The 24391-nt window shown below is 36.7% G+C and overlaps 1 protein-coding gene across 1 annotated transcript; it reads right to left on the reverse strand.

The window, feature by feature from the left end:
* Window positions 1-520: 520 nt before the first annotated feature.
* Window positions 521-22663, reverse strand: LOC139589542 (mucin-6). The gene is made up of 28 exons (XM_071425981.1): window positions 22621-22663; window positions 20141-20381; window positions 19399-19525; window positions 18188-18275; window positions 17695-17804; window positions 16527-16734; window positions 15619-15741; window positions 14833-14953; window positions 14391-14529; window positions 14128-14232; window positions 13716-13788; window positions 13313-13450; window positions 12312-12473; window positions 11741-11835; window positions 10952-11084; window positions 10057-10306; window positions 8866-8918; window positions 8634-8743; window positions 7735-7886; window positions 6827-6968; window positions 6251-6361; window positions 5697-5882; window positions 5057-5296; window positions 4475-4631; window positions 3616-3759; window positions 3033-3095; window positions 714-884; window positions 521-630 (listed from the first exon to the last, which is right to left on the reverse strand). Exons 1-28 carry the CDS (start codon window positions 22661-22663, stop codon window positions 521-523), a joined length of 3795 nt encoding a protein of 1264 aa, XP_071282082.1.
* Window positions 22664-24391: the final 1728 nt, after the last annotated feature.

Genomic DNA, 24391 nt, shown 5'->3' on the forward strand with positions numbered 1-24391 from the left:
GAAAAGCTAAATAACATCATACTATAGACTGCCCTTGCCTCAGTGCAAAAATCATCTGTCACAATGTCAGCTTTCGTGTGTTTTGACTCCTTTGGGACCTGTTTTTACCTCTGCTTTCCCTGACAGCCATGGTCCAAGATGGTTTATTGGCTAAAGTGCATGTTGGTATGAAGCTAAATGAGGCTCCACAAGCCACAGAATCAGAAAGTAATTTATGCTGGCAGAGTCATCCTCCAGAGAACAGGACTTTAGAAGCCTGGACAAAGATGCTACACTGATACCTGTGTGACTTTGCTTTGGGGCTTGCTTCCATTATTTAGAGTCAATAGATTGGGTGCTCCTTGAACTCCATAAATGAACCAGTGGAAAAGAGGCTGAAGCTGAGCTAATAAATCCAACTGGAGCTGGGCTTGCTCACTGCTTATAGAACTTCTAATTGTCTTTCTCAGATGACTACTCAGTTTTTGGTTGCATTTTTAACCTAATGCCTATCTCCTATATCTTTTTATGCACTTTCAATCTACACTTCTGAACATTTCTGATTTACAAACTCCTTTCTGGAAGCCTGCTTTGCCTGCTTCATGATTTGGTGTCTAATGCTTGGATGTTGTGCGAATTTGAAATGCATTCCTAGGAATGGTATCTCAACGATGTACAGAGGTTTAGAACAAGCTTATAATAATTTATTTTAGACAATAACACTAAAAACCTACCAGTAGTTGACTTTATTGTGACAAGAGGTTGTGTGGGTGAAGTTCTTGGAACTGTAATTTTTGCAGTTATTGTTGGATTTGTAGTCTCAGGTGATACAGTTGTTGCAGAAGAAGTACTAGGTACTGTTGGAAGTGTGCTTGTGGTAGAGCTTCCTGTTACTTTAGGCTGCACTGTTGTTCCTAAGAGAAAAAAAATCAAAATTAAAAGATGAGAAATAGTCCTCAATAATCTATTGATAACATATGTATATTAATGGAATTTTTCTAAAGTAAAACAAGTGTTTTTATAGCTATTAACAGTAGCTACTATTAAAACCCATTACCTTTTAAATGAAACCTTGAAGAGCTGTTATCCATTGCTTCCTTTGCTATTATGTGCAGTGAATACCATTAAACAGGTATTCTTGGAAATGCTTTATACCTTTTTCTTGACTTTAAAGTGAATCTCGCATAAACCCTTGTTCCTATCAGCAGAGATGGAACAATATTCCAATCTTATATCAAAGAGTATCCATAATTTTATTATTCACACAACCCACAGTATAAAGTTTTCCAATACCATCTGTCTTCAGGGAAATTAATGGAATTTCTAACAAATTTAAGATCAAGATCTGTAGATTCCTTTCCTGTATCAGGCTATAGGGATTTGGTATAGTCAGTCACACATTTCCATAAAGACTTTCTTCAATTGTTGAAGTGTTACATGGCCAGTCCCTGGTAAGATTTGGCATAAGTTTATGTGAGATCCTTTTCATCATAGAATGACTTGGGTTGGCTTAGACCATTAAAGATAATCTAATCCACTCCCTCTGCAATGAGCAGAGATGTCTTCAATTAGATCAAGTTGCTCAAATGCCCCTCCAGCCTTAATTGAATGCTTCCAGGTAAGGGGATTCAACGGTCTCTCTGGGCAACATCTTCCAGTGTTTTACCAGCCTCATCATAAACAATTTCTTCCTTATATCTAGTCTGAATTTTCTCTCTTCTGATTAAAACCATTACCCCTTGTCCCATCAGAACAGGCCCTACTTAAAAAGTCTGTCTCCATCTTTCTTATAAGCCCCATTCTAGTATTGAATAGCCGCAAAGAGATCTCCATGGACCTTTCTCCTCCCCATGCTGAACAACCCCAGATCTCAGCCTTTTCTCACAGGAGAGGTGTTCCAGCCCTCTGGTCATTTTTATGGCCCTCCTCTGTCTTTCTTGAATTAAAGACTGGACAGAGCATTCCAGGTGGGCTGTCATCAGAGCAGAGGGGCACAGTGCCCTCTCTTGCCCTGCTGGCTATGCAGCCTTTGAGGCTGCCCAGGGTATTATGGTACGAGGACATTTTTTAACATTTCACCTTATGCATGTGAAACTGATAATGCAGCTATATCACACAAAAAAGAACATTACTGATTTCATAAACACTTATCAGGACATAATATCAGTGTGTAAGTTACACAATTGGTCAACTGTGTAAACTAACCTGGTGAAGGTGAAGATGGTTCGGGTGTGGTGGTAACATTTACTTGTCCTGTTACATAAAGGCAAAACAGGTTATATTTGTGAATAAAAACATATTAAAATATCCCAGATAAGGTATATCTCATTGGATTGGATTCCAAGAACTGTGCTAATTACTGAGCTATTCCTGAAAGTATTTATTCTTACATATTTCAGTGGTCAAAATCACATCAAAGAACTTAATTACAAAGATATCAATACATCTCATTATTATAATGAACACTAGTAAGTTTTTCCTATCTTTGTTATGACTTTTATGGCTAAGGGCACCTCAGTTTTCAGGGATAGTGGAACATAGTTTTGTATGTAAGGGAGATCACTAGCTGAGATCCTGGTTACCCAAGACAGAATTTTGTTTGAGAATTTTGTTCTTAAGGTTTTTTTTACATCTGCATGAAAATCCAAACTGTCCAGCTAGAGTCTATCCAAAACCTGATTTATTAAGATAGGTTTTCATGGAAATAAGACATATGGTAATAAACCTCAAGTTAATTAAAAAAAAAAATCTAGAAAGATATTTATTGAGTCCAGTAGCTAAATCTGCTCTTCTGCTACACATTTCCCTTTTTTTCCTGTGAAATGTGTTGAATACCTCTGAGACTCACAGCTCTGCTGGGCCTGTGACTCACACAGATTAGAACACCAATACTGTATTTTACAAGCAGTGTAGTAATGGGTTTATTTTGAAAGGAAGTTGTGTTTAGATGAACACTCATTTATGGAGAGATACTAGAAAAATATCTTCTCTGAGTCTGTGCCAAAGTTGTAGGATGGTTTTCAAGTTACTGTGGACAAAGAAATGCTGCTTACCACATGGCATGCACCTTTCTTCTTCATGGTCAAAGTATTCATCATGAGAGCAGTTGTAACAGCCTGAAGAAAGGGGAAGAGAAGTTTGTTTTACATTTCTCAGAGAAAGGCATTTAATTTACACTATTTATAATTGAATATATTATATATCTGTTACTAAAAAATAGTATCTAGTTCAGCATCACCTATTCAGGTAAGTATTTCCAATGTTATCCTCAGAAGGAGGTTTTGTCTATGTAGGAATTTGTTTAGTTTCTCCAGCTATATCCATTTGTTTAATAAAAATACTAATTTCTCTCTCCACATTTTCTTTCCTAAGTACAGTGCATTCATTGATCTGGTGCAAGTCAGAATTTCTCTTCCAGACAGGCTGAGCTTGATATAAAGCTAAATTTAGTACATCTACTGAGTTGATTATGTATTTAAAACACTACTAGTAAGGGAAATATCAGCAAAACTTCTTCAAAAATAACATCAATTAGATTATCATTATTTAACTGTGGCATGACTGATAAAAAGAAAACCAACAGCACTGAAACAATTATGTTACTGTTTCCTGGTTTACAGTAGTAGAGATTATTACCTTCAATATTGACATATTTGTAGTTTTGATTTGGACAGTTACAAGGCCTGTAGTGCCAGGTGCATTTGTCATCGTTGTAGCCACGGGAAAAAGCATCATCAATTCCTTTTCTTTTATGAGAATTGTAATACTCACAATAGACAGCTAAAGAAAGGACAAGCAAGAGAGAAGATTTTTGTTTTTCAAATTAATGGCATGATACTTCCAAAGTACTAGAAGGAAGACAAAATCAATTAACAGTTGGAATAAAAAAACCTTCACTGCAGTGATTAGCTTCTGATGTAAATATGTATTTTAACTCACAGAAGTCAGATTCTTTTTTGCAAGTTCAGTGTGCTGACATTTCCACAACTTTTCATACACAATATATTGAAATGTGGAAAGAAATCATCAAAGATGACAACTCTAACATTGATTTATAGCATGTTCATCCTCTTTTTTCCTTTGTATTTGCTGTTTTGGAACACCTTGATGTCATTTTCCTGTTTTACAGTGTTCCAGCCAACACAGCTGTGTACATTCCCTTGACATCCACACAGAAATTGATTTCACCATAGCTCAAATGAAACATATTTTTTTACAATTTCATGCTTTCTCTGCTGGCAAACTCACAGTGCACTATACACTGATAGCAGAAGAAACAATCTGCTTTCTGTGAGCACATTATTTTCTCTCTCATTATTCCATGGTAAAAAGAATTAAAATATTTTGGTAAAGTAGAGATTTCAAAACCCAGGTGACTGAGGTTAACTCTTTGCCACGGACAAAATGCAAACTTGGAGGTAGTTATTACTAAGTTGCCAATATACTGACAATAAAATCTCTTAAACCTGTTTAAGGAGAGCTTAAGGAAACTCACGACAGAACTCAGGGGTCCTCCAGTCAATGCAGATGCCCTTTTCCAAGCATGCCATGGCATAGACTGCGATGGCGTCACACATGCACTGGCAGTCCCCTCCAATGTCACACCCACAGGAGTCTCGGACACAGGCCTCGTAGTAGGGCATCCGATTCACCTGCATGGCAAAAGGAAGGGATTCATTTTCCAAGATTATTTTGTGCCTATTATACTCTATGTATATGCATAGCCACTGCAGCATTAGCCACATTTCTCACTGGTTTTCGCCACCTGAAAATGCATTGATCAATATCAGGCATCACCAACAGACTGACTAATTCCTGATTCTTAAGTCTTCATTCATTTTTTTGCTCTTGTAGTTTTAGCTAATCAGTTAATGGCATACATAGCATCTGTGTTCACAAAAGGGTTGGTGAAGTGGAAATAAAAAAAAGAAAATTAACATAAATGTGAGCCATAAGCATTTTTATATGTATTTTGTTGAAACATTTTACCAAACAGAAAATCACCTGTTGGAGCGTGAGCATTTGGAAGAATACAGATTATGCCTATAAATAAAAAAAAGAGCAAATAAATTCTCACCTTATTGTGACAGGCAGAAAAAACATGGCTGTTGATGATGGAACATGTCTTTTCTGCCCATGCTTTACGATAAGGGTTCTTGCTACAGGGGTCCACTACAAAGTACACATCCCCACAGAGAGGATTCTCTTTCCAAGAGTTGACGAATTCCAGCTCGTTTGATGCCACGTACTTGCTTCGAGTTTCAAAGTCATCCTTCATGTTGCCATTATAGTTACCACACAAACCACAGATGGTTTCCTAGATTCAATGAAAGCACCAATATCAATTCAGCAAGTTACAGTTCTCACCTCTCCTTTTGGTCACTGACTGTTTCCTGTGCTTTAGGAGTGAATGTCATCTACAAATACTCTCTCATAACGTACTTGTGCATGGGTTTCTCCTCTAAACTGTAAACTGTCACCAAATTCAAACATGCAGTTACATAAATTACAAACAGCTCAGAAATTTCCTGAATGCAGTATAGAAATCCCTTAAAAGTTAGCCTCTTGTGAAGATCTCTGCTGTTTTGGAGATAATGATAAAAATGAACTGCTGGTAGCATTTCTGGAAAACCTTTGCCATCACAGAGATTCAAGGCAACCATGATCAAATGTTCAATTTGAATGGAGGGACACTTTAAGGAAATTATTTGCAATACCTGTGTTTCTCTGGAGATCTTGATGAAGAAGTTCATGTGCTTATTCCAAATAAGAGTCATGTTGTATTTTCCTGGGATAATGATGTCAAACATCAGGTGAAGGGCATTCTTTTTCACTTTGTATCTTATACCAGGATTTTCCCCAGAAATAGCAAAGGTTTCATCTCTCAGTATAATTGTCAGATTCTGGAAGAAAATTTATTTGGAAGTTACAACTTACCAAGTTTCAGTATTTTCCTTGCTGAAGTTCAGCTGCTGTGATACTGGAGCAGGAAAACAGTATTTTTTTGATTGAGCAATTCACTGCAGAGTAAACTTAAAAATTTCCTGGCTTCTACATAGACAAGATTCTTGGAGAATGAAACACAACATGAGAATTTTAAAAACCCAAACAAACAGCTATGGCATTTCCTACCAAAACCAAGGCTCTAGGTTTAGCACATAGATCTTGTAAGTGAAATTTTCTCTTAAGATACAGCTAAAGCTTCCAAAAACTGAAGAAAACCTGTTCTTAAAATCTATTCAGTTGGATAATGGCAGAAAGAAAAGCTTACCCCAAGGTAAATGCTGATGGATCTGGAGCACGTAACTCCTGATTTCCCACAGATGACATTCTCAGTAACAATTTTGAAAGAGGAAATGGGTCTGTTAACACTGCAGCCATCCTAAAAAAAACCCCAAAACAAACCACAAGAAGCACAAAGGCTCAGTAGACTGTGCCTGAAGTCTTCCAACTTAAAACATTAAAGTATAGGAAAATACAGGATGCTTAAAATGTCATGAGTAATTCTGTTTTGGGAGGCAATGACCTCTGCTTTGCTGGTCAAACTGATGTAACTTCGCTAAAAGACATATTTATCTTGTACAGAATACAATGACTGTTTAAACATATTTTTTAAAAACCTAAAATTTGTTATAATTGCATGAAAATCATGGTTTTTTAGAAGCAAAATATTTTCATTCTAACCATTGAAATAAACATAATATATAGAAACTCAGTAAGTGGTTATAAAGATTCAAAGTGCTGTATTGTTTATTGATGCATCCTAGCACATTTTTATTAGTCTCTTAAATTCAGCTATTTCTTGATGCTGAGATGCTGCTGCAATAACCAGAAGGAAGCAGGTTACCATAGCTAATATGTATTCACAGTTGCCATCAAACACAAAACGCTGTCCATCAAAGGTGGTGATGTGGCCTTCTCCATACAGATTACAGGTGGAGGAACACCTTGTTTTCTGAACACATTTCCATTTGCCTTTTGTGCAAGTGCTGGGAGTGAGAACAGAAACCACGCTCAGATTTCAAAGAAATGCCATCGTCACCTGCTTATTTTTATACATATCCACTTTTATCAATAACATGTTCAATTAATTAACTTATGTATACTGAGGCCAAGTTACGGTTAATATAAGAACCAGAATTAAAATTTATGGACTGCCTAGAGAATGAATTAATAATAAAGAAGAAACCTTTTTGCACTTTTGTACTTATTGTATTTTTGTACTTTTTTCATTAAAGAAATAGTATATAAAATCCATTTATTTTTGCTCTTAATGAGATCAGAAATCACTGCTCTGTGTAGTTTGGGGAGTGGTTTTTTTTAAATAATAGATTAGTAACTGGAAAGGGAATAAAGTACTTTGAGAATGCTGCTAAAGAGATGGGAATCTTTCTGGCAATGGTTGCTTTTATCTACAGAAAAGAAAGACAGATTTTGCCCTCATCTTTACTTAAATGGGTTGTTAATAATACTTGACTTTATATAATTTACAGTCACAGGTCCTACTGATGCCTTTATTCCTGAACATACATAAGGCAGAAATTATCCCTGAAGCTGCTACAGTGACTCTTATCCATACATACATTATCAAATGTTAAGCTTCTCTCTCTTGTTAATCCCTGTACTCTGTCATGGTATTTCTTCCTTTCAGCTGTAGCCATTTCCTACTCTCCAGTCAGTTAAACACTTATTTTTATGTGACTGTACACTTCAGTGAAACAGAGAATCTGCACTGAAAAATCCTGTGATTCTTACCAGATCTCACATTCTGTCTGGATTTGTTCACCTCTTCCATAAGCAAGGCCACCATATTCACATGGACACTCCTCAGCTGGCACACACCTGCCATCGAGATTTTCATAGAGGCCATCAGCACAGACGCAGCCTGATTCACACTTTGTGGGTATCTGGGAAAGGCCAACAGATTGCAAAACAAAAAGAAAAGAATGTAAGATGCATTTTATCCTGGATGCAAATGGTGCCAAGAGTTAACCTGTGCTAGGTTCTGTGTGGGCTTGATTTTAGTTTTGTGATGTTCCTTGTACTAATATGCTGTCAGTTGAACTAGTTTCACTAAAGCTGTAACTTATACTTGTGGTTTGAGATACTAAACCTACCTGAAGACTGAAAAATTTATTTTCCATCACTACCAGTCTTTCAAAAACAGTACAACAGAATATTCTTCATATCAAGGAAGCTTATTACAATTTTTCCAATTTGTCTGTTTCCTTAATATAAGAAAACCCTATCAGGACAGCCCAGATCTTCACCTAGCCCAGGTCTCCTGCATTCTGTGATCAAAAGCAGCAAAGAGTTGAGAAAAAATAGAACAGGAAGCATAAACCCCATATTTCCTTTCACATGGAGTCACAGCTTATGGAGTACCTGAGCCAGAGATTATATATGGAGTTAAGCATCCTTAATGGATTTTTATTCTAATAGAATTTAATTCATTATTTCATGCAATTAATTTCTTTAATCACTTCTTAAATATGTGAACAATTTTTCTGTCCACAGCCTGATATTTAACTGCATCATGTAAAATAAAATAATTCCTTTAATTTCACTAGAAGCAATGTAGTCTAGTTCTAAGTAACAACTAGAACATTCTACCTCTCTCAAAAGGATAAATATCCCAGAGTTGTGAAACTCACACATTCAATTCCAGTAGCTAGCATTTGACAGGTAGGGGCACATGCAGCTCCATACTTGTTTTCTAAATTGTCAGAACATGATATGTATTTCTTAGGAGCTTTGCAGTTTTCTAGGAAAAAGGAAGAAAAATTAACATTGAGGAGAAATTAACATAGAAGAGAACAGTGAAGTAGTAAATTTACAAAATAAAGGACAGAAAATGTTTCCAAGTAAACAATATCAGACTCATACCTGCAGGATTTTGAGGTTTGCCTGTGCAACTTAGCCTCCCATTAACACAGTAGCTAGGAAGAAAAAGAAAAATCAATGAAAATCTCTTCTAAGAAAGAAATTTTGATTTTTTGCAAAATTGTTTTATTAAAAATGTTTCACTCATGTTACTACCTCCTTCCCATCCTTTGAAGTGGAATATGAGTCTTGAACTTGCCTCTTCACTTTTTGTACTTTAAAGTAACATCATTTTGGAAAGTGAATGCCTGTTATCACTAGTAGGCAATTGTCACTAGGAGGATGGCCTATCAAGTTATTCCAGAAGTTTGTCTGGAATATAGCTAAGTGCTGTTGACAAAATCTCCTAGTAGGAATAATCAGATCTCAGCTATTATTTTTTATTTTTCTTTGTAACATTTCCAAGCTGAAGGTAAGTAAAATGTTTTCTGCTCAGTTAGAATATCTATAGTTTAGAAAAGGGCAAAAAAGTTGTCTTGAAAAATAAATTTATGCTATTAAAAATAAAGGAGACTGTACTGGTTTGGGCTGGAATGGAGTTAATTTTCTTTTTAGCAGTTCAGTGGTGCTATGTTTTGGATTTGTGACCAAAATGTTGTTGGTAACACAATGTTGTTTTAGCTGGTGCTGAACAGTGTCCCAGCATTCTTTCTCCTCAGGCTGCCCTGCCAGGGAGGAGGCTGAGAAGCAAAGTTTTTTCATTCTGAGCAGAAACTGGGAGGGGACACAGCCAGGAGAGCAGACCCCACTGACCAAAGAAAGATTCCATACTATACCACCTCAAGCTCAGCAATAAAAGCTCAGGTAAAGAAGGAAGAAGGAGGGACGTTCTGAGTTACAGCATTCATCTTCCCAGCAAACCATTATGCATGGCAAATTCATGTTTTCCTGGAAACATCTGAATGGCTGCCTGCTGACAGGAAGTTCTGAATCAATTCCTTACTTAGCTTTGATTGTTCATGCTGCTTTGCTTTTAAATAAGCCTTTTGCTTATTATTCATAAAGAAATTTAGTAAACTGTCTGTATCTCTACCCATAAGGTTTCTTGCTGTTGTCCTGATTCTCCTCCACATCCTGCTGGAGTAAGTAGCTGTGTGGTGCTTGTCTGCTTACTGCAGTTGACCCTCGACAGAGACATGAAGACCCCCTCATCTCTGTTTTCACTTTGTTCTCCTTTAAACTTGACACACTTACCAGGTGATCCCACCAGTCATTGTTGACTGGTCAGGCAGGATGTACTTTCTGTCCTCTAAGTAGCAAGGACAATGAGATTTACGAACACACTCATTCTTGTGGTTCAGGTACGTTCCTTTAGGACACTGGCAGCCTTCAATAGGAATATCAGTTGGATGGCATTCCAGGGCTCGGTTGGAGAGTGACAAGCATGTCCTGTCACATGCCTGAGTGTTGTAGCTGAATGTTTGATTGCCAGTGCAAGTAATGGCTATAAAACAAGACAAGAGCGTATGTTAAACTTCATTTACTGATTGTCTTCCTTGTAAAAGATAACATCCTTTTGCTTATTATGTGCTGCTTATTTTGTGCCAATAGTTTCATTGCTTAATGCTTCCAGCTGCTTCTCTTCCTGTGGATGTGGAGCTCTAGCAAAACATGTTGCAGACCAAGACTTAACAGCAAACTATGCAGCTGCTCAGACGTTTCATGCAGGTAAAATACCTTACAGCTTTTTTGTGAATCTTGGAATTTAATAACACAAAGGGAAGCTTAGCAGAAGTATCAATGTATTTTTGAGTAACAGTGAAACCCATGCCTGTGTCTGAGTTTCAAAATTATAAAATAGAATCTGTAGAGAGTTTTCCCTAGTTCTTTCCCATTTTACAGGATAGCTTTATTTTTCTGGCTATTCTATACCTTAATTATCAAGTCCTGGAAGTATTCACATTCTCACCTTAAAGCATATGAATAATCTTTTTCATATAGTCTTGAAATAACAACCCTGTTGAGACAGACACTAGAAAGGTATCTAATAGTTGGATATTTGTTACCCAATTGCAGGTCTTCTTTCTGATCACTATTTTCTCTTTACTCATCTGATGGCAGACCACTAAGAGTTGGTTCAGGTACTCACTGCAATTGTCCATACTGCTCCTCCAGTTCTCAAGGATTAAACCCATGGAGCTGCATGCTCGTGCATATGATCCCAGAGCAGAACAAATATAAGGAAAGGTCTCTTCATAATTACAGGCTTGGTAGACACATCTCTGAAACCCAACACACAGAGAATACTTTGTTACTGGGGACCAGACATTGGAAGTGCTAAACCCTGAAGGTATTTGAAAGACATGTGGATGTGACATTTAGGGACATGGTGTAGTGGTGGACTTGGCATTGTTGTATTTATGGTTGGACTCAATGATTTCAAAAATCTTTCCCAACCAATATGATTCTATGCTGAAATACAAAACTAAGTCACACAAGATATATATTACTGCATAACTAAAACTCATGGAAAATATCTGAGTAATTGCATTGCTGATGTAAATAAAATATACTTAGTACCCTAAAAAATGTCTTTGTTCATTTGCTGCTTCTCATTTTTAATATTCAAAATGTTTTGTGTAGATTGACAAGTATACTAAACTAAATTATGCACATGGTAAAATCGACACGTTGCACAGTTAAAGTTGTTGTCATGGACAACTGCAGCATGAGCAAAAATATTTTCTGATTCACAGGGATGGGACTGGTGCCTGTGACCAAACAGACTTTCAGTGTGATGGAGACATAATTTTCAAAACCACACCTGTTCCTAAACTTCTCTGCATTGCTGATTCAATGCGTGGGACACCGTATATGAGTCCAATCTGATTTATATTTGGACTCCCTCTGTACAACATCCATCATAACAATTTCATACCTTGTAGAAAGGAATAGGGTTCACCACAGCATGGCATTTCTCAAACACTGTACCCTTCTTGGTCAGAACGGAGCAATGAGTCTCAGCAGATATTTCTAATGAAAGTAAACAATAAACATTAAAAAGGGAAAGTTAGGGGGAAAAATGGAAAAGGAAATTTTCAAAAATTTGGTGTTTTAGGCGAACTTTCAGCAATGACGCACTGAACAATAGGACAATTACCTAGCTTGTTAGCTTTCAGACTCTATTCTTGTACAAGTAGCTCAGTAGAGATTTTTTTTTTCACAATTTATTTTTTTTAAGACCAATAGCAACAGAGAGTTGGGAAGACAAAACCTGGATTTCAGTCTCAGTACTGCTGAGCAAACCTAAGACACTTGTGGACATTGCAGTTTCACTAGACAGATCAAACCACTCTCATTCAGCATCTCAATCCCAGATCTGAATTTGTGAGGTTCAGTCCTCTCAGTCTCTGTTTCTGTGCAGCTCTATCATTTCCCTGGTATGGGCTTATGGAAGTGTCAGACAACGCCAGCTGGAGAGATCAGTTACCACAGCATCATGCACTTACTGTTCAGTTGGCTCAAAGCACAAGGGTCAGTCTCTCTCTCTAAGGCAGGATGGCAATTTCCTGCCCTCCAGGAATCTACAAACAGGGAGGCCGTCCCTTCAGTGATATCCATGCTAGTCATGAAGTCATCTGTAGTGTCTCCATTGTAGTTGCCACACAAACCTGACAACATCAGAAATGCAAGGGATGGCGGAAATTAAAGAATGTGTGCACAGTGGCCTATGTTTCATTCTGTAACAGTGAGACAATTGATTCAAAAGCTCTACATAGAGTCTCAATGACTACTCAGGTCAAGTAGCCAGAGAATGTTGATTATGTACACATTCAGTCACTGAGCCTCTGCCTCCTCAAGTTAAGAGCGTCAGCTTCTAATCAATGACAAAATCATAGAGAAGTTATTGTCTTTTTTTTCAGAAAAAATAGTGGTTTTAAATAATGTAAAAAAGAAAGGCCATGAAAAGCTTTTGAAGTTGCATGTTTTCTTATGTATATTAAATGCATAATGACAAAGAATATGCACTTAGGCTTTTGTAAAAGCCAAAGCCTCTCTGTAATTCCCCATAATCAGAATGCAAAATACGCTTGTGTAGCTAATGTTGCTGTGCAATAAACATCCCCATCTGGTGATTACCAGCTCAGAAGCTTTTAGATTCTTAGGCTCATTGTGTTTACAGTGGTCGTGCACTACATTCAAAGAACTTTGTGCTCCAAGATGCAGAGACCACACAGACTTATTTGTTGTTCCTTCATTGTGTAGTATAGCACATATTGAAAAAGGCACACATAAAATACAGAACAGCATTGTGTTATGTATGAAAAATGCGACACCTTTAGTTTCTTTGATTCATTTTAAAGTTATTAGTGAAAAATCAATTCAGTTTCCAATGTATTTTTTTGCTTTGAATCTGGAGAAGAAAACTGATTTCCTAAGAGATGAATACTAAGTTATCAAAATTATACTCCCTACATTTCCTCTTTTGCAAGGGGACTTGTTTACTTACCTAGTGTTCTGCCTTTGAATTGTGATCCAACTTTCACATAGGCCTGGAACACAGGTGATGTTTGAACTGCAAGTTCCAGCCCAAAGTTTGTATTCATCTGAACGTACATGGAGGACTGTCTGAAAACAGTGATGTCTCCTGAAGGAATAAGCACGTTTAAAAATAGAGATGTTGGTGATACTGCAAGGTAACGATTTTAACACATATATAAATGTTCTAGCACTCTGTCTACAACTCTTCTCCCACACACAACTCTCCACAGAGGAACAGATGTAGCAGGAGAGACTTTAACCTTCCTCTAAAACCCCTGGTATTAGCAATTGAAAGATTGTGAAAGATGCTGGGTTGTGTAAAAACAGACAATTTAATTTGGATATAACTTATATTCCCCCTTTTTCTTTACCTGATCTGTAAGGCAGCCGCTTGAGTTCATCATCATCAGTAAGGAGATCATTCTGAGAAATCACAATTTTGTCCTGTAAGAAGAGGACATGGAACCAGAAGTAACTATCTTTACAGATGGTATTTATATGTTAAATTAAGCAACTGTACTGTCGATGATCTATGTAAAAGAAAAAAATTAATTCAAGCATTTTCTCACACTATAACATGCTGCTCTTAGCTTTCACTCTGAAAATACCTTCCTGAGTTGATGTAGCAACTGAGATCTTTACTGTGTATACATGAGCAGAAACGTATCTTTAGTATTTATCATCCATAATTTTTAAGTTCAAGCTACCAGCAATGACTTTGAGCACTTATTTTGCTAATCTAGTGATAAAATCCTGGATGGAACCTGTGAAGGGAATACCTACCTTTGCAGACTGGTAAATTATAGCACTAAGTGAGGTCTCAGAATGAGAATAACCAGTCTTTTCATACACAGCCATTAGGGTTCCATTGTGTGGCAGGCTGGAACTCTGGAGGGAAATGGAAAAGAGAAGTAAAAAGAGAAGCCATGTCAGTATAACAATGATTTGTAGAATAAATGTGTATCTTATGAAGTCCTCAGTTTGTGTTCCAAAAGGAAACCAAATACTGACTAAAATATATCCATCTGATATTCTGTTGAAATTACCTTCATAAGAACATAAGTGCAAACCCCGTGGAATCGATATGGCCTCGAATCAAACGTGGTAACAAAGGAGCCTCCTTCCAGTGAACACCTTCCAGGGCAGGGCAAGTCTTTGCAGTTCCACTGGCCCATCACACATTTACTGCAGAAAACAAGAAATTCTCTTCTTCATGCTCTAAAAGCTCGGCTACTTCCTAGCAATGAAATATGTTGTTTTTATCACTTATCTCCTTTTGTTTTCTATGCTTTGATTTTCTTTGTCTACATGTATCAGTTGAAGTTGCTCATCTTAATTCAAAGTTGCTAAACTCTTTTACGGATTGTCAGTAAACTTTCCAAAACTGTGAAAGGAGCTGCCCTTTGAAAAATTCTTTAAGGCAAAATTTTCCAATGGTCTGGTAAAGGTACTTTTTATTCTCTCATGGAAGTATCTGTTGCTACTCACCAGGTCCTACAAGCTGCTTTCATTGTCTCACCAGGAGCATATGTTTTCCCATTCAGTGTACATGGACACTGGCTGATGTGAACACATGTCCGATTCTTCGAGATATCATCAAGAACAGTTCCTGCCAAAGAAGATAAACAAAACATTTTTCTCCATCCTCACTAGCACTACAGTAATTATGGCTTGAGTGATTTCTGAAATTAGCCTGAGAATGCTATTCTTGCACAGTCAGTGTCCATACTCCGAGATGTAACACGCAGGATATTTTCTCCTAATTAAAATGAAACTGAATATTCACAAGTGACAACAGCTTTTGACTACTTTGTCATATGAAAGCAAAGTCAATTGTCCTATTTTGAAATGCAAATGATAGGATTAATCACAATTTCTGTAATGAGTTAATCTTGAATTATTTTAAAGGGAATTTACAAAATTCCCATAATACTGCAGAAATACTCTGAAGCATGCTACCTCTTCCTAGTGTCTGATCAATGTATATTTAAGTAAAGAACTTTAAGCAGATGGCATATCTTTCTCTCATCACAAACCATGGTCTTGTGAGGAAAATGTATTCATAGCTCTGTTCTTGTGAAGAGTGACCATCCATCTTGAAGGACCACAATTACTCAAGACTCCAGTTACATTATGTTACCTGAGAAAGAGCAGTTCTAGCAGCACAATGCCCTGAAATGCACAGCTAGTTCATTATTAAGCAGTCCATTCCACTTGACTGGATATGTGCAAAAAACATTTGTGTGATCCATTAAGAATATGATGAAATGATACCTTCTGGACAAAAGCAGCCATAGGTACAGTGACTGGAACAGCTGTACTCTGGGTTGGAACAGGTTTTAATACACGGAGAACCACATTCCTCATAGATTTGGTTTGCAGAACATTTTCCCACAGCTGCAACAAACAGTGGGAGTGTTAAGATTTTGAAAGTGTAAACACAGAATATTTCACCTGCTACCTAGCAAGGAAAAGACCTTCTGATTTCTGACACTAACATTCTTTTGTCCTGCCTCAATATTAATTTCTTCATTTGAGTACTCTTTATTCATATATCATCATACATTCATTCTGGCTTTCTTTAATTTTTCTTGCCCAAAAAATTGGAAACATTTTTTCAGAAGCTTGGAGAACGGCAAACAGGCCATACTGCAGCCTAATGAAGTACCAAAAATCAGATTTTCTGTAGTACTTCAAGGTTTTGCTTCCAAGCAGTAATTGTAAATAAGAACATCTGAAAAAGGACTACTGAAAATCATCTTTTAATAAAAGGAGCTATGACAATTATTAGCAAAAAGGTTCAAAGACTTTGGGGGCTATTGAAAAGTGCTCTCTCTTCATTAGCTAATTTTCCAAGTACAGTAATAAGAAAACTGTTCTTAGAACAAGCAGCCCCCCTCCTGTAGGAAGTTTGAGAAGTTAAACAGTTTTCACTTGGTGGATGTTTATCTGCTTTATTGTCACTGATCTAGACATAGGAGCTATGTTTTGAGCTTCCTTCTTTGAGGTTTCCCTGCTCTCCTTACAGCTTTATCAAAGAACACTGCTCTCTGTAGAAAATAATTTGTTTGATTAAAGACGGTAGAGATTCTTTAAAATATTCCAGTTATTATCCTTATCCCTCTATTTAAGACACAGAAAAGTTAAGCACAGTCTCTCATGAATAAACCATTTGAACTTACAGCAGAAGTTTTCAGTTCTCCAGTTGAACACCATTTGGTGGGACATGGCACATTGCCTGGAATATTCTGACAGTGTAGAGCAAGTGCAGTTGTTTTGTCCTGGCTCACTGCAGTCCTGCATATCAAGCTGGCAACGAATGACAAACCTATCCTTGGGCACACTGCAGGTTGGTGACACCAAATTAAGTAGCTGAGAGCAGATCATAGCCTGAATAAAAAGAGAAAGAATATTGTTCCTGGTGGTGTTTCCTTCATATGAAAACCACAGTGGAATAACACTGCTAGTTATTCCTAGTAATACGCTAGATTTTCTTGTTACTTTGTTTGCTTTTCCCCCCAGAGTTTTATAATGGATATTTGACTTAAAATGCATGAGAAATTCACAGATAGAAAGGAATATAAATTCATTGTACAATAGAAAGAACTTGATATATTGAAATAATTCCACTTCTCATTATGTTGAAAATTAATTCACTTTCTGTGCCATCAGCCTCCCTAAAAATGGCTGAGAACATTACACACAGGAAATGTGTTGTCTCATGGCAAACATGACACAACATGTTCCGTGAAAAACATCCCAGATGAGAAGATCACAAAATTCATTCCTCTTGGAGCACACACTTGGTGCATTTCTGTTGCCTGCATGTTTTTGTTTCCTATCATGTGCCTACTGCAGTGTAAGGTCTCAAAGGTTCTCAGGCACACTGATTTTCTTTTCACTTAGAACTGTAATAGCTGTTGATGGTGGTTGTCCCTGTTATCAGTGCTGTTATCTGGCAGTATGTCGTAGGCATTGTGAATATCTTCAAATCTGTACAGCTTAGAGTATCAGGTCTCCAGGTGTTAAGATAAAAAGTTCTTAAAGCTTTACTGGTTTCCATGAATTTCCTGTGATAACCTGCCTGGAATCCCAAAAAGTTCTGAGCTAAATGCTGGTTGATTTTTATGAGTGATTTAAATCTAGCCTCAAAATCGCCTGCGGCCTTTTGTTCAAATGTGGTTTTAATGCAAAGAACTCATTTCTCATATCATGCTATACAGATGTTGACTGTACCCATTTTCATGGAAGTAATTTTTATGAAACCACTGCCCCTCTGTTGTTGATTTCTATTTATCTTGCCCCCTGCTAAGAATTATGCTGCAGAGAAGCCAAGAAGATCTTTCTTACATATTTTTTGTGAGGAACAGCAGAAATTGGTATCTCCTCAGACAGGCAGATCTCTGATGGATCATCCATTTTTTGTAATGCAGCAAATTTATATGTATCCAGCAATTTACCTGGAAATTAAAGGGTTATAATTTGTCAGGAAAAAGACTGCATTGATTTGATGTAGCAAAACTCAGATTTTACTCTTTGACTGTTAAATGTCCTACTAGTTAATTTTCCCAATGATAACAACTGCCTCTTGTGGAAGTCAGGAGAGTGTGGTCCTTACTACCTGTTTCTAAAAGAGAAGAGTCCTTATCACTTGTGTGAGGAACCCATTGTATTATGCTTATAGCAGATAACAGAGTATAGCATAATCACAGGAGGTATGTTGGCGCCCCATGGGACTGCTTTACTCAATTCTGATACGCAGCAATGCTGTCACAGTATTCAATTTTCACCTTGACTCACTTTAACTCATTCTCCTCCTTTCTGAAATGTCCTTGTCTCTTACCTTCACGGACAAATTCATTCAATTCATAACCATCATAGTTCCCACACATTCCACATGTTTTCCCCATGTATTTTTTTTCAGCCAAAACCTAAAATAGAAAAGAACAAAATATTTTAAAGGATCACCCTAAGTAAAATTATCTATACAGCAATACCTTTCTCAAACAAATTCACTGCAAGCACTCAATTAAAAGTGATTCTTCTCATTAATTTCAGTGACTTTTTGGAGGAAGAATTTTGTATATGGTGAAGTCTTTTCCCAATAGGCAAATAGTGATTTTTTAAAATTAGTATTTAATAAAAAGAATAAGATTTGAAGACACAGGGAATTGAGGGGGGATAACATTCTAAGGATCCAGGAAAAAAAGAAAATAATTTTGAAGCCTTGCTAATATCTCTGTTGACAGAGCACAAATTTCAGGTTTCTTCTCTTAAGAAACTTAAGGTTACAGGAAGAAAATCTATTTTCAGAAGAAGGTGATTCAGTTCTCTGTTGTTCGGGAGACTAAAATGGTAGTATTACTACTAGCTGCAAACAATGAATTATTATGAAAATCCTAGATCAGAGAAATAAAACTATATTCTTTGTACAGTCAGATTAACCCAACGCTATCATTTTCTCTTGTGATATCTTATCTCATGTGATAATAATGCTGATAAATCTCCCAGAGAATTTTCTACATCTCCTTGTTTTAGCAAACTTAATCAATTTAGAATTCAGTGTCTTTTGTGGTAATAATATCAAGGTCACACTGAGAAAATGTATTGGGGATTTTGAAAGGAAAATGTGAGAAGATTCTGAAAAAGGAAAGAGAAAAGAAACTGGTAGAAGCATTCGATATTTGAAACCAAAAGATGTCCCAGGGAAGCCCAATAAAAAAGTCGAAACTATGGCATACAGTATTAAGTTCTACACAACTTTAAACATCTCTTAAGAAAAAGATTGCAGCTGCTGGAACACCCTGAGGAAAGATTAAAATGTGTGCAAGTATCCACAAATCTCAGCACTGGTGGCTTTAGCTAACTACGAATGCTGCAAGGGAAAGTAATATGCAAAGTTGATTATTTCAAGAGGAATGGATAAAACAGGAAAAGAATAAATATCAAAATAGTAAATACTTGCAAAAGCACCCAGTAAGTTCAGAGAGTTCTTGCCATTCCAGTAAATCAGTGCCAATTTTCTTCTCTGCTCTATGAGAACATTTTACTAACCATGAGGTAGTCATCATTGTTCCACATGACCACCAGCTCCATCTCCATCAGCTTGGCTACCAGGCGGATGTTGCGTCCATAAGGTGCTATTTGGATTCCATTGCTGGTGTAAGGCAACTGAATGACACTGAAATAAAGGGAGAAGAGAAAACCAACCTCATAGAAAGATTATGCAGGTATTAGTTATTTATTTTGGATATGATACATACCCAGTCTGAGTACTTGCAGCAACATAAAACAGAATTTTTTTCCTTTTTAACTGTGACATTTCAAAACACATGAAAGTTTGTTGATTGAAAATCCACATGAGCTGTTTCATAGTAGGATCACCAAAAAATGGGTTGCAGTGATTCTACTACTGACAATGTTTGCACAGGACTTGGCATCTTCACTTGGTTTGGTTTTATTAGAGCACAGTTATTTGTTTCAAGAACCATGAAGCTGATGTGGTGAAACTAACGCTGATTCTCCTGAGGAGAGTCTATGGCATTTTAATATAAGAATTATGACTGAAAATTGACAAGATCAGAGAAACCTTTAAAGGGAATGTTGTAGAGTATGAGTGCTTGATGGGAAGCAATGGGAGTAGAGTTCAGTTAGGTGTGTTAACTTTAGTAATTTGTTAATTCATTTTTTGACACAAAGCAGTCGTCAGTGAACCTGCTATATAACTCCCTGCACCTGTTATGTAACTCCCTGCCTTCTCTAAACACTTCACGCCCCATTCATGGCAGAATCTTACCCAACACTCCTGATAGAAATGCTGCCTTTCTCAACTATGACAACAGAAGGTCCAAGCTCAATAATGATCCTTGCAATTTTTTTGTCCAGCCCACGACGGAACTGAATGTTGAAGTCTGGGCTGGTCTCATCACATACAGTTGCAAAGATGTAGTTGCAAGTCCCACTGAAGTCATACTGGTATTTATCAAAGGTTGAAAAATGCCCTCCTCCCCAGGTAGAACAGGAATCCTTGCTCAAAACTACAAAAGAGAAAGAAACATAGATTTAGCATATTTGCTCATTCTAATTAGCATTTCAAATAAAATACTGGACAAGCTAATAAGTTTCTGCTCAGATTAATTCTGTAAACAACATTCTAGCCCTCTGGGTTTTTTTTATTCTTTTGTAATCTCAAAATTTTATCTCAAGTCAGGAAGTGAAACAATATTAGGAGTGAGAGCAATATTCTCATTTACTGTAAGCAGAGAAGAATTCCCTAACTTCCTAGATTAGGAAAAGCCCTTGCAACTCCTAAGGGTAATATAAAGATTTACGTTTTTATTTCAGTCTGCTAGATCTGTTTGCAAAGGAGACAGCTTGCTACTGGACAGAGCCTTAACATCTCAGGCACAGCATTTACCAAGCTATGGCATTACCCTATCATGATTAACTGCATAGTCAATCACCAGATATCCAAAGACAGTCTTCAAAGCCCAGCTTGTAATTCCTCACTCTCTCAACTGTCTATTTGTGTGATGAAGTTCCAGCCATTTTTATAAATATATGGATTGTTTTAATCAGTTTTAATTTTTAAGAAGTAGTCTGGAATGTTCATCTGAATAGACAGATGTTCATATGTGGAAATGAGTCCAAAAAAAAAGAGATACAACTCCAGCTGTTAGATAGATCTCCACCTACTTACAGCATTTGAACAGTTCCTCTGAACTGATAATTTTATTGAAGTACCTAAAATCATGTCCTCAGTTTTGCATTTCCAGACTTAAGATTGTTACTTTCATTTTTTAATTATTTCTGCTTATGTTATCATATGAAGCTCAGGTATCTTAGCATATATCTTAGAGTTACAAAGTATCAGATAAGTTTATCAAAGTCTACATGCAGTTTATATTTATTGTTTTAAAGCCAAAACATCTCTTTTAACTGTAGAGAAGAGATCAAATAACTGCAGAATGCTACTGGTCTTATCCAGGTCATGCAGAAAATACTGTTTCCCAAGGAGCAGTTACCTGTTGGCAAAAAGTACTCCTCTTCCACACTTCTGTTGTGTCCTGAAGGTCTGACTGGAAAATAGGAATTGTCTGATTGTTATCATTGATCCTTCATGCCCAAGTCCAGCTAGTTTAATATACTGTGCCTGAGTGATACTGACCACCAAACCCCAGAGTGTGACAAGGAATGATTACCCAGGGCTGCACAATGGTCAGAGTGCAAGAGGTGCCCCTTTCAATAAACACAGGAGCATGGTCACTGTATTTGTTTTTATTTAAATCTTATCAAAGAAAAATAACAAATGGGAATGTCAATAACTCAAGCAAGTTAAAATCCAGATTATGTGTTTGTCTTTTGAGTTCAGCTTTTACTAAATAAAATCTAGAGATTTTCTTTTAATTAGTCTATATCCATGCTCTACTGTTTCTCTTGCTGTAAGAACATAGAGCAGACAGAGATGAGTTCCTGAATATTTGAGAATTTTTTGTCAGATTAAAAGTCTTTCAGCTATTTTTACTTTACAGATGAACTCCATGTAGCTTCTCTATGCTTATACTGAATGAGAATTCTCCTAATTCAAGCCAATTTCAGTTTCTTCTGCCTAAATAAATACGTATTATAATACATTTTCATTTTATATAATTATTTTTCTTCTACACCTCCACATTTACCCCAAACAGGATAAAGAATTTCATTTGGCCACTGGAATGCAACAAGCTTTGGAGTACAGAGAATTGATTTCTAATGATATGCAGAAGCAAAGCATATTTTACTGTAAAACCTTAAAAATATTAATTACTAGGTAGATTGTCTGTAAATAGACTAGGATAGAAACAAATTCAGAATATTAGGACTTGTGTCCTTACTTATTTTAGAAAGGATCTTGTGAAAATTTTGTGTTTTCAGAAGGGTCATAGCCTTCTGTATCCTGTAGCAGAGTAACATCATATCCCATAACATATATCATGTTTTCATGATGAGATTCATTCCTTCTTGCCATGGACATGGAAAACTAAATGACTATTGAATTAAATTCAAATTTAGAAGTCAGTGCCTCACATTTCTTCAGAAAAGGACATGTGAAAAATGTTGGTTCTGCCTAAGGGTTGATGTAGCTCTGTATTTTATTTCCAGCAGTGACCATTAACAGCTTGCCTGAGGGAAGACTACCATCAGATCAGGCATTTATACTTCCACAGATATTCTCCCAGTCTCCAATTATTTTCAGTTCAGGGAATTATGTGAGGCTATTGAGATTTTTCTGATTACCACTCCCTTGTGCTCTGGCTTCCATGTCCTTATCCACCATCATTTTGAACAGAACCAAAATTTCTTTGTAGCAGAAAATTCCACAATAACTACAGTCAAAATTTGCCATTGAATTTTAATTATGAGTTAACAGTTTAAGAATACCTGCCTTTCCAACCATACTTCTGATAGCTAATATTTTAAATATTATGTTAATTTCTTTTGTTTTGGCATTGCAGATTTTTTTACACAAATAAGACAGTAGTACCTTACTATTTGTATTTTTCATACTCAGAAGGACTAGCACAAATTGACAGTAAGTAGGTGGCTGGAGTTAATTTTGCATACAGATTTGGATTTGGATGGATGCACACAAGGCATTCTTTGGAGTTAAGGGAAAACTGCTGGTAAACTACCAGAAGTGTGGTAGCAGCTGGCACAGCTGAACACTGAAGCAGAAATCTGTCCTACTCTGACCCCACTCTGGCTGCTGGATATAAAGGTGAGGAATAAGTATTCCACACTCTGATTGTCCATTTGCATATAAATTTGTTTTAACCTGAACTCTTTAAAATAATTTTCACAGACCTAATCTATATGGAGAATGAGCTTATTTAGTTTCCTGGATTTTGCAATATCAAAAGAATCCATATCCTAAATTTTTAGATAGTATTAGGCAGTAATATATAGGAATGAAAATCAAACATATCACACAAATTACCCCAATAGCATATTTCTAAACGTGGAAGGTTATTAAACTGCTCACAGTTTCTATCCTTAGGCATCAAAACCCCAGCATGGGACGCTGAAGCACTTTCCATTTAGTTTAAAACTTACCCCAGTGAGGCAATGCATTTTACAATCTTTTTACATGCAAAGTCTTCTTTCGGAATTTCTAAAACTTAACGCTTCAAAACATATGCTCCTTGAGGCAAAGATTTATTTTTATTATGTGGTTTGTACAGTGCCTTCTGCAATATGGACTTGATACTGAATAGAGTTGTCACTCACACTTGAATGCAAACATTAAAACCAGGTCAGACACTTACTTCTTTGTAGAGATTCTTTCTGTTTTTGGAGAAGAATGGGGGACCAATAATTTCCTTCAAAAGCTGTGAAAGGAAAAAGACAACACAATGAAGTTATCCTCTGAGCAAAAGAAGTTGAATATTTGTATATTTATTTATTTTTAAGCATGCTGCAAGTTAAAGCAGGGTCAGCACATAAGAATTGTGCTCTGTCACACAAATATGAATGACAATTATAATGGAAAATCACATAATTCCTATTACATAATTAGGTAATAGAAAATTCTTCTGTACCAGACAAACGTTTCCAAAATTTGCCAGAAATTCTACGCAATATGAAAGCTCCTACACTTCACACTAAAATCCTATGTTCCTATTAAAAAAAGTGGGATAAATATTTCCTTATGTTTTTGAGTTCTTGTTTCACCATCTGGGTAGAAGCAGTGGAAGGAATAGCCAAAAGTGTGAAAATATGGGGAAAGTATTGTCCTGTGTGCTCTTCACAAGAACCGTGGGATCTGGAGCTGAAGACAGGAAATCCCCAGGAGTAGTTGCTGCCTTTGCTGTTCATGTTAAGGCAGAATGATGCAAGCTGTCACCGGCTCCCTTCCACACACCTCTTCACAAAGGCTGGTTTGGTTAGGAGAAGCCAAGGAATGTTGAGCAAATGCTGAGTGCAGTGTTGTTCCTTTCCCAGGTCAAACACAGACCTGCTGCATGAGCACAACTGCTCCACGTTCTCACGCATACCCAAAGGCTCTTTC

Source organism: Agelaius tricolor, unplaced genomic scaffold, assembly GCF_023055355.1.
Source record: "Agelaius tricolor isolate 1412-34295 unplaced genomic scaffold, bAgeTri1.0.p SCAF_5, whole genome shotgun sequence".
Classification (NCBI taxonomy): Eukaryota; Metazoa; Chordata; class Aves; order Passeriformes; family Icteridae; genus Agelaius; species Agelaius tricolor.